The 13,302-nt window shown below is 36.3% G+C and overlaps 1 protein-coding gene across 2 annotated transcripts; it reads right to left on the reverse strand.

Annotated features, from left to right (window-relative positions):
• Positions 1 to 679: 679 nt before the first annotated feature.
• LOC121899241 (zona pellucida-like domain-containing protein 1) lies at positions 680 to 13,098 on the reverse strand. 2 transcript variants are annotated; one of them, XM_042414939.1, is made up of 13 exons: positions 12,918 to 13,098; positions 4,319 to 4,428; positions 4,132 to 4,218; positions 3,378 to 3,487; positions 3,062 to 3,288; positions 2,768 to 2,952; positions 2,571 to 2,643; positions 2,383 to 2,480; positions 2,217 to 2,297; positions 1,934 to 2,105; positions 1,744 to 1,840; positions 1,268 to 1,297; positions 680 to 1,093 (listed from the first exon to the last, which is right to left on the reverse strand). In XM_042414939.1, exons 3-13 carry the CDS (start codon positions 4,158 to 4,160, stop codon positions 957 to 959), a joined length of 1,239 nt encoding a protein of 412 aa, XP_042270873.1. In that variant the 5' UTR covers positions 4,161 to 4,218; positions 4,319 to 4,428; positions 12,918 to 13,098; the 3' UTR covers positions 680 to 956. The 2 variants fall into 2 exon arrangements, with proteins under 2 accessions (XP_042270873.1, XP_042270871.1); XM_042414937.1 differs by lacking the exon at positions 12,918 to 13,098 and adding an exon at positions 12,272 to 12,551 and having other exon boundaries at positions 4,319 to 4,441.
• Between the last annotated feature and the right edge of the window lie 204 nt (positions 13,099 to 13,302).

Here is a 13,302-nt window from a genome sequence, read left to right on the forward strand (position 1 = left end):
GAGCTGCAGGAAAAGGTAGGGGTCCAAAGTCAGTATAATTTATTATCTGGGAGCCATGTATGTCTATACGAAATTCCAGGGCAATTCATCAGATAGTTTTTGATTGACCAAAGTGGTCAACTAATTCCCATTTCTAGATGGGATCCATTGCCACACTGCTAACATAGCTGTTACTGTTAAAAGTATAAGAAGCCTTTGGACAAGATTAGTGATTGGAGACCTTTTGTTTTTTTTTTGTTTGTTTTCAAGTTTTGTTGTGCTTCAGTGGTGGATATCACCATACAAATATGTATTTAATGATATTACCAAAAAGTAAATGACACACAGATAAAGTGAAGCTTTTGGGGCCCCTGAGGATCACCAAAACAAACTCAAACACAGTCTGGTTTATATGGTACAGTATATTAACTTTGTTAGTCATCAAATTATATATTTAATGTAATTTAAATTAAAAATAGATCTAATATATGACCTGACTTATATCAGCCAGTTATTCATCACTTACACCAGCCTGTTAGCTTTCTCTGATTCAGTCTGTTCAGCCATAAGAGACAGTCAAAAGTAAGAGTTTAATGGTTTGTTTTATCAAAGAATAAAGCAAAAGTACATTTTTCAATCTCACTTTAAACATTTTTAAAGTATTCTGACTGATTACAAAAGTTAATTAAATACATCATTATGACAACATGATTAAAACTAACAATTATAATACACAATTATTGTACAGATTACGTGCCCTCATCTCCACATTAATATACCATGTGATTCTTAATGATTCTAAAGTTGCAAGTTTGACCAACTTGTTATAATGTTTGTGAAATGGAAAAGCTACAAAGTAGTATGACAGCATGATGTGTCTGACTAGTGTTTCTAATGACTTGTTTTAGTATGTCTGCAGCTGAATGACCATGCATTAGGTTGGGAGGTGAAGGGGCTCCACTCTCGGTCAGAGGATGTTACTGGATGATTGTTTTTTTCCGTCTGATGTACAACACAAAGTAAATAGCCATGGCGACGAGGAGAACAGTTAGGAGGACGATGCAGACAATTACAGCCACTACAGGGCTGCTGTAGTTGCTCTCAGATGGCAAACCTGTGTGAGAAGGGAAGAATGACAGCAATAAGATATCAGATGAATTATACTTCATGGGTACATTATTAAATGTTACTAATTACATACTCTTCACACTAGGTCATTACAGTACATTTATTCAGATACACACATATGCACAGTGAAAAATACATCACATGTAATGAAGATTCTTACCGTAAGAAGTTGCATAAGTTTGAGGATCTCCTGAAAAATTAAACCAAAACTACGGTCAAAATCGACAAGATTCTGTTTTTGTACAATTATTGATAAAAAATGAACTGAAATTTTGTGGACATACACTTATTTGTTTTCTTGCAGAGAGTTTTAAATGAGGAGATCAATACTGCTTGATACTTGATCAAGTAAATCAATTTTCTCTTTCAAGTGAAAGAGCGAATTTCGGAAAATGTCTAACTATCTGTTATTGCATACTGTATATTTAAGTGTGAGTACCACAAAAAAGATGTTCGTTATTGTAACAGCTTTAATGGATTTATCAAAAAAGACAAATCCTGAATATTACTATATACTGAATTATTCATCAGGCTTAAACAGGAAGTCAGATTAAATTGGTAAGGAAATCAAAATTGGCACATTTTGAGGAAATGACGGTGTATCTTTTCATGTGGTACTTTGCCCTAAAGCTGTACCGGTGCTCTGTTTGCCCACAACTATGGCAGGCGAGGTGACTGTAGCGTTGGCCACCACATCCTGGGCCTCCCTCTTTCTCCGACTTTGGGAACAGTCCTGTTCAAAATGAAAAAAAAAAGACATTCAAAACTCTGCTACATGATGTACGTATTAGTTACAAATCAAAATGATGTATCTGTCAAGACTCACAGGCATTAGTGTGCTACACGTGGACACCTCACAGAGCCTGGTGACGCAGTGCAGGTAGAAAGTGGAAACTGTCAGATTTTTGTGCTCCACAAATCTGAATGCCTCAAAGGAGAAGTGCGCTTTCTGAGACTCCCCATTGACATCCACCTTAGTTTGTGCGTCACGTGTACACCTTGGGGAAAAAAAGAGACGGGTTGTGTGACTGCACATAGGGAAATACAAAGAGATAGCTTGGAGGTGAATGTCACAGTAAGTACTATGTGGTTATGTATATGCGACTCACCCTACGAAAAGGTCATAATAGGTTTTGAGCATGGGATATGGACTTGTTGTTGCATAGCATCTGTCCAGCAGCACATTGAACCTTTGAGGACAGAAAGGAACATTTTAAGAGTCTTTTTTTATGAATATAACTAACAGAAAACTGGAAACTATAAAAGCGTAGTTACCTTTCTGTTAGATTGATCGCTTGAACTGCAACATAAATCTTGGTCTTCAGGTTGAGTCCTGTTTGTGGGACACTCAGTATCTGTTGATACTGTTCATCCTGTTCCAAAGAAAATTAAGAACAAAAAAAAAGTTATAAAATGTTGTATAATACTCTATGTACAATTTTATAAGCTAGAGTAAGTCTTACTTGGTAGAGCTGCATGCTCAGTGTGCTGACGAAGCTCCCATTATTGTCTCGTATGGCAAGACTCACACCAGATCTGTATTGAACGAAAAGAAAGTCGTATTACGTATGAGAAATTTGGATAAATTAAAATGTAGTTTGGTCCGTGCTCCTTTCATGAGCGTGCAGGTGTTATTCTGGGTGTCACATGGCATACTCACACGCCCAGCTGAGTGTTGTTCAGGAGATACTGCATCGGGTAGAGGCAGGAGAACTTGTATAGGATCTCCGGGCGGTAGGTGATCACACCCGCAGAGGGGTCTATAGAGGTAATGCTGCCAGAGATGTTGACATACTGGACATTTGAGAAGTCGGCAAACTCTCCAGAACCAACTTTATTGATTATCTATCGAAAAAGAAACATATATTTGTAAATTTGTAAATCCTTGGTTTTTATATTATGCTAAAATAAATCAATTAATGTATTTGATAATGAAAGCAATTGTGTTGCATACGTTAAAGTTATTTTCGCAGACAGAGGTAGAACTTCCATTTATGGGGAAACTGAATCTTAAGACTGGTGGGTCAACGCTCCAGTCAGGAGTCCCAAAACATTCAGGTTTGTTGAACTGGCTATTGAGGACCATCAGGGACTCATTGTAAAGCGCTTGGTACACTGGGCAAATGTAGATGCTCAGGTCCATATGCTCAGTGCCGCAGACCACAGTTATGTCCGAGTTTTCTAGGAGAGATTAAAAAAAAGGGAGGACATTAATCAAACTGCAATGGATGTGTGAATACAAAGAACATATCAAAGAAAATGCCACAAACCTGGAGCTCTGTTTGTATCACTAGTAATGCAACCATCTGGTATTTGTGCCGCAGTCCTCAAAATTAGGCCAAGCTGGCACACAAGGAGGACCAACCACATTGTTCCGAGTCTGTGAGAAAACATTAAGAATAGGAACCAAAGAATTCACCATGTTCTTTCACAGGACAGGGTTTTGAAAGAAAACTTTTCAAATTTGGCCAATTTTTTTGAAATCACAGATTACAGATCAACCTTCCTATGCATGACGGAAAAGCCAATAAAGGTAATAAGGTTCCTTAAGCCCATTATGTAACATATACAAAAAGTAGTCACTTGAAAGAATAAAGAAAGACTGGCTTCTACCTGAGCTGTGTCATAAGTTATGCGTAATTATACATCATTTTCATCAGGAAAATAGACATATTGTGACATGAACTTACTGAAATACTAAAATTCAGATGCATCTTTGAATCAAGAGATAATTGATGGGAAACTTATGTTCTTCCTCATAATCACAACATATCTTGCATTTTTTTATATCAAGCAAATCAGGATGAAATTGGCATTACTGATTTAAACATTTGATTTAACCCAAACAATCCAAAAACAAAATGACTATCTGTCAAATGCCTTTTTTCATTGTTGATATAGTGAGAACATTTAAAAATAATGTTTCTTATTAATATATTTACATTAGTGTATAGTATTTTTACACTACATTATAAATAAATATTATCTAATTGTTCATACTACAAGGAAAAACAAGGAACTCACCTGTAAGTCTGCATTTTGTGTCTTGCCATCGGCTACCAGATCTCTTCATTTATACTGTCCCCCAAAGGGGCGTGTGAGGGAATGTCTCTGACAATAGTGTAACATGAGCTGGGCTTTAACATCTTTATTTTTCTCAGAATTACATACATTTGAAATTTGAATAACAATAAATCTAAAATAAACTTACTTTTTTACACAGTTCAGCATGTCAACTGGCCTCAGTTCACCCTCTGTTGATTGTAACCTCTCTTTTTCTTGAAGGCATCATGAGCAGCACTGTCAGCTTTCTGCCACATACTGTAGCAATTTACTGGTGTAGGGTGACAGTGTGTGACAATAACAAATCATTTGTGTGCATGTTTGTAGAATCTCTATACATTTTGGTAATGGAGTTAATGTTTTAAGATAATGGTAGAAAGTAATTTGGTGAAAACAATAGAATATCTTAATCAGCAGCTGTGATTACTGTACGATGTGTTGTTTTAGCTGAACATATTCATCAAATGAATCGATTCTATCAATCTCAAATTATTAGTTACACATTTTCTGGGTTCAAGTGTTCACATTAAATTTGTATTAAAGATTTATAATGAGTCATAAAAAATGTCTGCAAATTTCCCAGTAATACCCAGCCTGTTTTTTGGTCATATTTGAAATGATTAAGCTTCATGCTATATGTCCACAGCTTGGCTGTATTAGTAATGTGATATTATTGATCTCAGCAGAGATTTTACTGCAAAACTGCACTGCAAAAGCTTGTTATTTAAAGACAGATACAGGAAATTGAATGTGAGCGCTTTGCATTCATGAACGAGTTGCTGCATTTAAGTAATAACAAATAATCTGATGGTGTAGATAAAACTGTGTATTCCAAAGTTTATTTATATCACATGAAATAAACTGGAATAGGAACGTTCGAGTCCATCCCCCTACAGCACCAACCCCTGATTATGTTGTTGAAATTTTCAGCAGCTTACCAGCAGTTGCTTTAAACTTCCAGTAATGCATTAGCAATCATCTCACAGTTAGAACAAAATATTCAGTAAGTTCATGTGCAGGATTATGCAACATAAATGACTGGAAAAACACTTGATTGCTGTCTTGGTTGTTGGGCAGGGAGAGCGTTACATAGGAAAGCATAATGTACACACGCAAACAATGTTTTATTTTTCATAAGCCTATGAAAGAGTGGGATCAGTGATCTGACCACAAGAGTCCTCTTTGGAGATCTTTTGATATGATAAAAGCGTCATTATTGTTGTTCAGAGTGTGAGTTTTGTAATGGATCAGTTTTTGTTATGGCCTCAGGCTGTAAACTGTAAATAGAAAGTTTCAGAGTCATTTTGTACAGTCTGCGAATAAAAGACACACCTATCCGAGAGACGAAAGGGACTTCTAACTTTCATGGTCCCTGAAGAACATCACAATACACTGCGAGGATACCTCCTGAAAAAGGTGCCTGTTGGATTACTGGAGACGTATCCAATGTCAAATGCCAGTTTTAATCTCTTTTGTTGACTTAATAAGCATTTGTCTGCAAGCCATGCCATCAGTGTTACTGAGGGCGCATTTCATCAAAACCTGGACCCAAAAGCAACAAATTTGGTCACCCATGGGATATACTCAGACCAACAGGGTATAGTCTTGTGGCAGATTTAGGTCAGGACCCATAATCAAAAACACAATTACACCATATAAAAAGGGAGCTGATACAGAAAGTGTTTACCTAAAAGTACAGTTCACAGAGGTGTCATCCCATTTTCACATGAGTCATGACTCAACTCGAGTCTGTAGTCCTATTTTCTCGTGAGTCATGATTCAACTTAAGTCTGTATACTGACAACCAAAACCTGAAGCTGAACTTTACATATTTTACTTAAGACCATTGCTGATAATGTGTTGCCTGAGAATGTGACAGGAAAACCAGGTATTGTGAGTTTTTCTTGAATGCATGGATTATAGTGGCTGGCCGATTTGAGTTTATCACAGATATATCAATGTCTGTGCATATTTTGGCCAATAATAACAAGAAATCATGTTACAGGAATTCCAAAGACATGTTTGAGGTCATTTAGAAACAGTGTCACCATTACAGTTTTTCAGAGAGCACTTACAAGTCTATTTTTCAACTGTAAAATGTTCCGCTCAGAACATATCTTCATCAATTCTGTAATAGCCAACTTTAAGGGGATAGTTCATGTTTGGTTCTTATTTGCTTTGTGGCGGAGAGTTAGATGAAAAGATTGATATCATTCTCATGTCTGTATGGTGAATATATGTTGCTTGTAGTTGTTTATGATATATCTTTCAAGTTTAAAAATTTGTCAGCATATTACTAATGGATTCCTACTAACTACTCCAAGTAGCCGAAAAGGAATGCCAAATATAAATATGTCACAGGACAGTTGAGGAAAAGATCCTACTATAACTATCCATGTCTAAAACTCAAGTGCTGCTATGAAAATGCATGCTATGCATGCTTGAAAACAAAATGGTTACTTTAAAGACACAAGACCCAAGTCAGACATCAACTTGGGGACTTGAACTTGAACTCATCATCACCCAAAACTACAAACCAAAATCATCTAAGCTCAAAGGTACACTTATTGGTTTTTGGAGCTTTCAGTTGCATCTCAAGCTCTTTATTCAGAAAATGGAGCTGGCTCAGGTGTCATCACATGACCAAAGTGTGAAACTTTAGTAACAAGATACACAATAAGTGGTCACATACTGGGGAGAGATTGTAAGCACAGTCACGGTTCAAGGTTGGTCTTTGATGGCTTTCAGGGCCAGCTATGTTTGCTAAATGAAGTCTGTGATATGCAGTTTAAAGCTCTGAAAGCAAGTAAGTGGACCTTTAACCTTAGATTTGTGGTTACATATACTGTTCAAAAAGTTAAAAAATGAACTTATGTGCTCAAACTTGACTTGAACTTGAACATAACACTTGGTAACACAAAATATCAATAAATGATCCCTTTTAATGAAGCATTTAATACTTTCAGCTATTTTCCCAGGGTTTTCTGGAAGCATGCTATCTTTTCCATTTTTCCCAAACAACCATAAATAAAGAGGGCTTTTAGTTAAACTTCTACAATTCTCAGTTTATTCTCGGCATATAACGGCTCCCTCCATATGTCCCTTTGAGTCACGGGATTGTGTTTGGGAATTGAGCTCTATCATGTGCATCCCTTACACTTTGCAACAATACCAGACCAATTTACACAACATTCTCATGTGTCTGTGAATGTGACTTAAAGAAATTTGAGGAATAATAGGCTTCATATACTCTCAATGGGAACAAAAGTGTGTATGGATGCCTACACATGAGACATGAATGGTAATCATGTAAGTCTCAAGGGACAAAACAAGTGTCTTGTCTTGTGACACTTATGGCAGTTTAATGCGCATCCACTAAGAGGGCTCTTGGGAATATTTCAGTAACAAAGAATACAGTCCATTAACAGCCAAAATTACATAAAGCACAGGCCACAGTGAACAAGCAATGCTTTGATAAAATCTGACATTTTTAATCAAGCTAGTGCAGACATGTACTGTAACAACTTGAGAATTCACAAGTTAATAAAGGATCGTTAAATATAGTTATAAAATATATAAATATATCATGATGTTCACCCTTTTATTTTGTGCAATTCTGCAAAATCTGCTTTTTCACATCCAGATCTGCTGACTGTGTAAGCTCCAAATACACCACAGCATGGTCAAAAATTAATGTAAAATTTAAAGAGTGTTATATCTTATTGCTGATGATATTTTCTATATTACACTTTTATGGTATTGTATAGGTTGTACATATGAGCAGATCAATTTTATCTGATCTTATCATTTCCTTCCTTTTTTCTGATATACTTTTACAGGGTCACATTAACACAAAGTATTGAATTGTATTGAAAATGAGCAGCTATTGACTGTAATAAGACCTTGCTGTGCACTGAGTCACACTCTCAGGAACCTGCAACACCTAAGCGATAACATGTTGTGACTGTAACATAGGAGGAGCTCTTCTTTTAAGGTCACATCAGGACAAAACTCTTGCAAGATTTGTAAACCAATCCTTGGGCTTGTAATAAAACTTGATGTTATGTGACCCACTTGTTTTTTTTTTTAGGAACCCACCTTAATATCAGTATCTATTCTCTCATGGATATTGGTATTGTGCTACAAATTGTGTATTTTAGACGTATTAACCCACATATCTTTGTCCTTGATGCTTCTAAAATGACTCACTGGGTTTTAAACTGGCACTAAGGTGTAGTTAACAATGCACTTCATTTCTTCCACAGATCACATTAGCTAACCTGATTGACAGTAGACAAAACAAGGCGAGGCAAGTTTATTTATATAGCACATTTCAGCGACAAGGCAATTCAAAGTGCTCTACATAACATTAAAAGTATTGAGACAAAGTGCAAAAGAGAAAAGAGAATAGAAAACATAAATAAGCTAAAATAGAATAAGATAGGTATAAAATACACAAATGAAAGTTACAGTGCAGTGTATGAAATGAATAATTATTTGATTTAATCAAAGTCAGCGGCATACAGAAAAGTCTTCAGCCTCAATTTAAAAGAACTGAGAGTTGCAGCAGACATGTAGTTTTCTGGGTGTTTGTTCCAGATATGTGGACCATAAAAACGGAACGCTGCTTCTCCATGTTTAGTTTCGACTCTGGGAACAGAAAGTAGACCTGTCCCAGATGACCTGAGAGGTCTGGACAGTGCATAATATAGCAGCAGATCAGAAATGTATTTTGGCCCTAAAACATTCAGTGCTTTATAAACAAACAGCAGTATTTTAAAATCAATTCTTTGACAGACAGGAAGCCAGTGTAAAGATCTGAGAACTGGAGTGATATGATCCACTTTCTTGGTCTTAGTGAATCAGCTGCAGCTGTCGGATCAATTTTTTAGGGAGACCTGTGAAGACAGCGTTACAGTTGTCGAGTCTACTAAAGATAAATGCATGGACAAGTTTTTACAAATCCTGCTGAGACATAAATCCTTTAATCCTCAATATATTCTTCAGATGAGTAGGCTGACTTTGTAATTATCTTAATGTGGCTGTTGAAATTCAGGTCTGAGTCTATGACTACACCAAGATTTCTGGCTTGGTTTGTGGTTTTTAACATTACTGATTGGAGCTGAGCGCTGACTTTTAATCATTCTTACTTGGTTCCAAAGACAATTAGTTGAGTTTTGTCTCTGTTTAACTGAAGAAAATTCTGGCACATCCAATCATTGATGTGTTCAATGCATGTTCAATGTGTCGTCTGCATAATAATATTTTGTTTTTAATAACCAAATCATGGCTCATAATCTGAGCCAGTGGAAGGATGTAGATGTTGAATAGAAGAGGCCCCAGAATGGAGCCTTGGGGAACTACATATGTCATTTATGTCCACTCAGATGAGCAATTATCTATAGATACAAAGTAGTCCCTGTCCTTTCAGTAGGATTCAAACCAATTTAGTACTGTGCCAGAAAGTCCCACCCAGTTTCCCGGTCAGTCTAGTAATATGTTGTGGTCGACGGTGTCAAATGCAGCACTAAGATCTAATAATACCAAAACTGAAATTCTGTCACTGTCTGTGTTTATGTGGATGTCATTGAAGACTTTACAAGAGAAAACAGTGTACTGGGCAAAGTGGGTAACTGCCATTTTTTGAGGACTTTGCACTACTTAAGTACAGTATGAAACCAAGGCAGGTTCTGCATTAAATTTGTGGCCTTTTCTTGAAGAAGGACCAAAATCTAGTTTTAAGAGCTTTCTTATTTTAGTTTATATTGTGCTCATATGATGCAAGTTGTGTTTGATCACATAATCACTGACACACTGCACAGAAATAAAGATTATAATTATTGTCAATTAATCTATTATTTCTGATTCATCATTTAGCCCATAAAATATCAGTAAATCAGGAAAAATTCCAATGACAATTTCCCAGAAGTCTAAGGTGAGATTATTAAATTGCTTGTTTTGTCTGACCAACAGTCCAAAACCCCAAAGATATTCAATTTACAAATATATAAAAGATAGACAGGAGAAGCTTGAACCAGAGAATACTTCAATACTCATATTCATATACATTTTCTGTCTCGACTAGTCTACTAATCGAAGGCTTCTTTCAGCTCTAGACTGCATAAACTAAACTATATGCATACTCATATAGCATTGTTGTCTAAATGTTGTGCCAGCTTTGAATTATTTGGTTACTAATCCTAAATAAAAAATAAAGAGGAAAATGAATCTATGGAAATGAAAACAAAAATATCTTCCCAACCTTTTTGGCTTGTAACCCCTTAAAATTAAGTAATGTCTACTTATGACTCCTCAGTTACACGTTATATTATGTAGACATGAGTTGTGAACAGTTCAACCAAATACTGATATTGTCTTTTTAGACTATTTAATATAAGGGACTTTCAGTGGCCTGAAGTGGTGAAAGCATCCAGGAATTCATAACAAAAAGGTAAACATTATATAAAAATCACATAGGCTACAGCAGAAATAAGTAGGCCTATTTGTTTCTTTCTTAGCCCCTTAATCATCTTGGGCAAAGGCTGGTTTATCAGCTGTGCAGTTCCACACTTTCTGTGTCAAGTTTTGTCAAGTTAATCTAATGTAACATAATTTTCAGAATATCTCCAATAAAGCACAATATTAACTGACAGGATGGGCATTCATGCAGGCTGTTCCTGGATGATATAGCTGCGACAAAATCACTATAAAGTGCTTTTGGTGTCCTTATCAGAATCACTCAGACATCATGACTCAGCTTCTGGCAATGATGTTAGTCACTGTTAGGTCAATCTAACTCAGTTAGATGTTTGTGTAAATGACTAGGCACTTTTTATTTTAAAAGGAAAACATTGTTAAATGTTATTATTTATTATTATTATATTTGTATATATACATATATATATATTTATTATTATTATTGTTGACAATACAATGGAATGATAGGGGGTGAAAGCCATTTTCAGACAAAATGACTCTGTCTGCTATGTAATGTTCTGATATTTTATGAGCTATGACTTATCCACCAGATGGATTAAAAGAAAATGTTTATACTGTTAAAATGTAACATTACTGATAATACAAAATGAATGTGTCCTGTTATAAAATGTTCAGAGGTGATCTTGTATTTTATTTTACTTAATGTTATTCTCAAGTGTTGGATTCTACATTGTGTATGGTTACCATATCCTGGCTTGTGTGTCATAAATGAATGAGTGTACCTCAGATGAGTTTGCCAGCAGCAGTGTTTGTATTATTGTAAGTTCAAACATTGTGTTTCATGAACGATAGTAATAAAGTTGTGAAGTAAATTCTAACCATATCTAATTCTTATCTGTTGCATATGTTACTGTTATTTTAAGATTTTAAATGTGTAAATAGGTCTAATTGCAGAAATAGGGGTTGACTGCTAACTGCTAAGCTATAGTAACTAGCAGGTCTGAATAGCGTATAAACAACTGTGGGATTAGTGAGAAAGTCGCTAAAAGTATGAGTACTTGGGCAGAAATGTACAGTGGCTAATTAGTTGCTGTAATGAAGAATATAGCTAAATTAACAGGGTTGAGAGCAGAAAAAAACGCTACCAGTAAAAGAAAACCAGAAAGGAGACAACGAGCTTACCGCAACATGTCAGGTCACAACTTCATCTGAGCAGAGGTTAATGCAGCATTTAGACACACTTTGAATTTGGATTATTATGACGATAATTGTAACTAAAATCACTTCACTGAACAGGCAGGGGAGATGTTTTACTTGGTACCTATGTTTCAACAAACCAGGGTAAAAGCCAGCTTGCAGCAGCCAGTGCTAGCGAGCTAGCTGTTACAGGCTAACATTAAAGTGAAACTTTGGTATTTTTCAACCTGCCCTACTTTCCCATCTTTTTGTGTCTAAGTGACTAATGGGGACAACAGTTTTTGAAATTGGTCCAGTATTGAGCGAGAGCACTGCAGCCGGGAATGTATTCCAATGGGGCAATAACACCCGTCAATGTACATCCACTAAAAGTGCTTGTTTTTGCCACTGACAGGCTCAGATTCTTATTGTAAGTCTCTGACAACATTATGGAAACCATACAGAGAAATAAAATGTTTTTCTTTACCTTTCGCTTGATCCAATCTCTTTGTTATTTTGTCCAACCAAGCCTTGCTCAAGGAGATGTCTCGTTCTGACATTGAATTGTTGAAATCAGCTAAATATTCAGCCATGACTTTGAAAATCTATTAGATAATAGTAAGTGATGCTTTCTGTACTCTAACACAACAAACTCCTCCTGGCACTCCTCTCTCCAACTCTGTCATGGCTGACTATTTAACTGATTTCCACAACTCGCAAGATTATAGCGGCCAATTACAGCTCGCAAAAATGTTTTGTTTCTCTGTATAGTCCTTTCCATAATGCTGTCAGACACTTATAATAACAATCTGAGCCTGTCAATGGCAAAACAAGCACGTTTAGTGGATGTACATTGACGAGTGCTATTGCCCCATCGGATTACATTACAGCAGTTTTGCAGCTGCTGACCGAAGCGCTTTCGCTCAATACTGGACCAGTTTCAAAAATGGTTGCCCTCATTAGTCAGTTAGACACAAAATGATGGGGGTCGGAGTTGAAAAATACCAAAGTTTCCCTTTAAATTGAGATTTCCTTGGCTTTCCAGAATGTTCTTTGCCCTTACAATGCAGCATCAACATTCACTACTTTGACTTTTAACGTTATAACTGTTGACTTTAACATCATTAACTAACCTGTGATGAAGTGTTTGCCACAGACATATCCAATTGTTTACCATTTTCATAATCTCTGAAGCCACAGATCTCTTCTTTTGTCTCTGTCCTTCACTCTTTATGGAAGCAAAGGAAATCTTAAACTGTTTTTTTTTTTTTAATTGTTTGACGAGCAAAATGCGACACAGCAGCTTTTGGGCATGGTGCCACTAGGCAGTTACAGCAGCGTTTGTTTTCACCCAAAAGGGGGCGGGGTCGGTCTTACGACAGGGGGGTAACGTATGCCTGCTCTCTAGTATTCCATAGTTCTGGTAGCAACTGCTGTTCATCTGTTATCCATATTTTTAATTGGACCATTTAGAGAGGCAGCGAAATTGGTGGAGCAGGATTGGCCAGCATCGCTCCT

This window comes from Thunnus maccoyii, chromosome 6, assembly GCF_910596095.1.
Source record: "Thunnus maccoyii chromosome 6, fThuMac1.1, whole genome shotgun sequence".
NCBI classification, from domain to species: Eukaryota; Metazoa; Chordata; class Actinopteri; order Scombriformes; family Scombridae; genus Thunnus; species Thunnus maccoyii.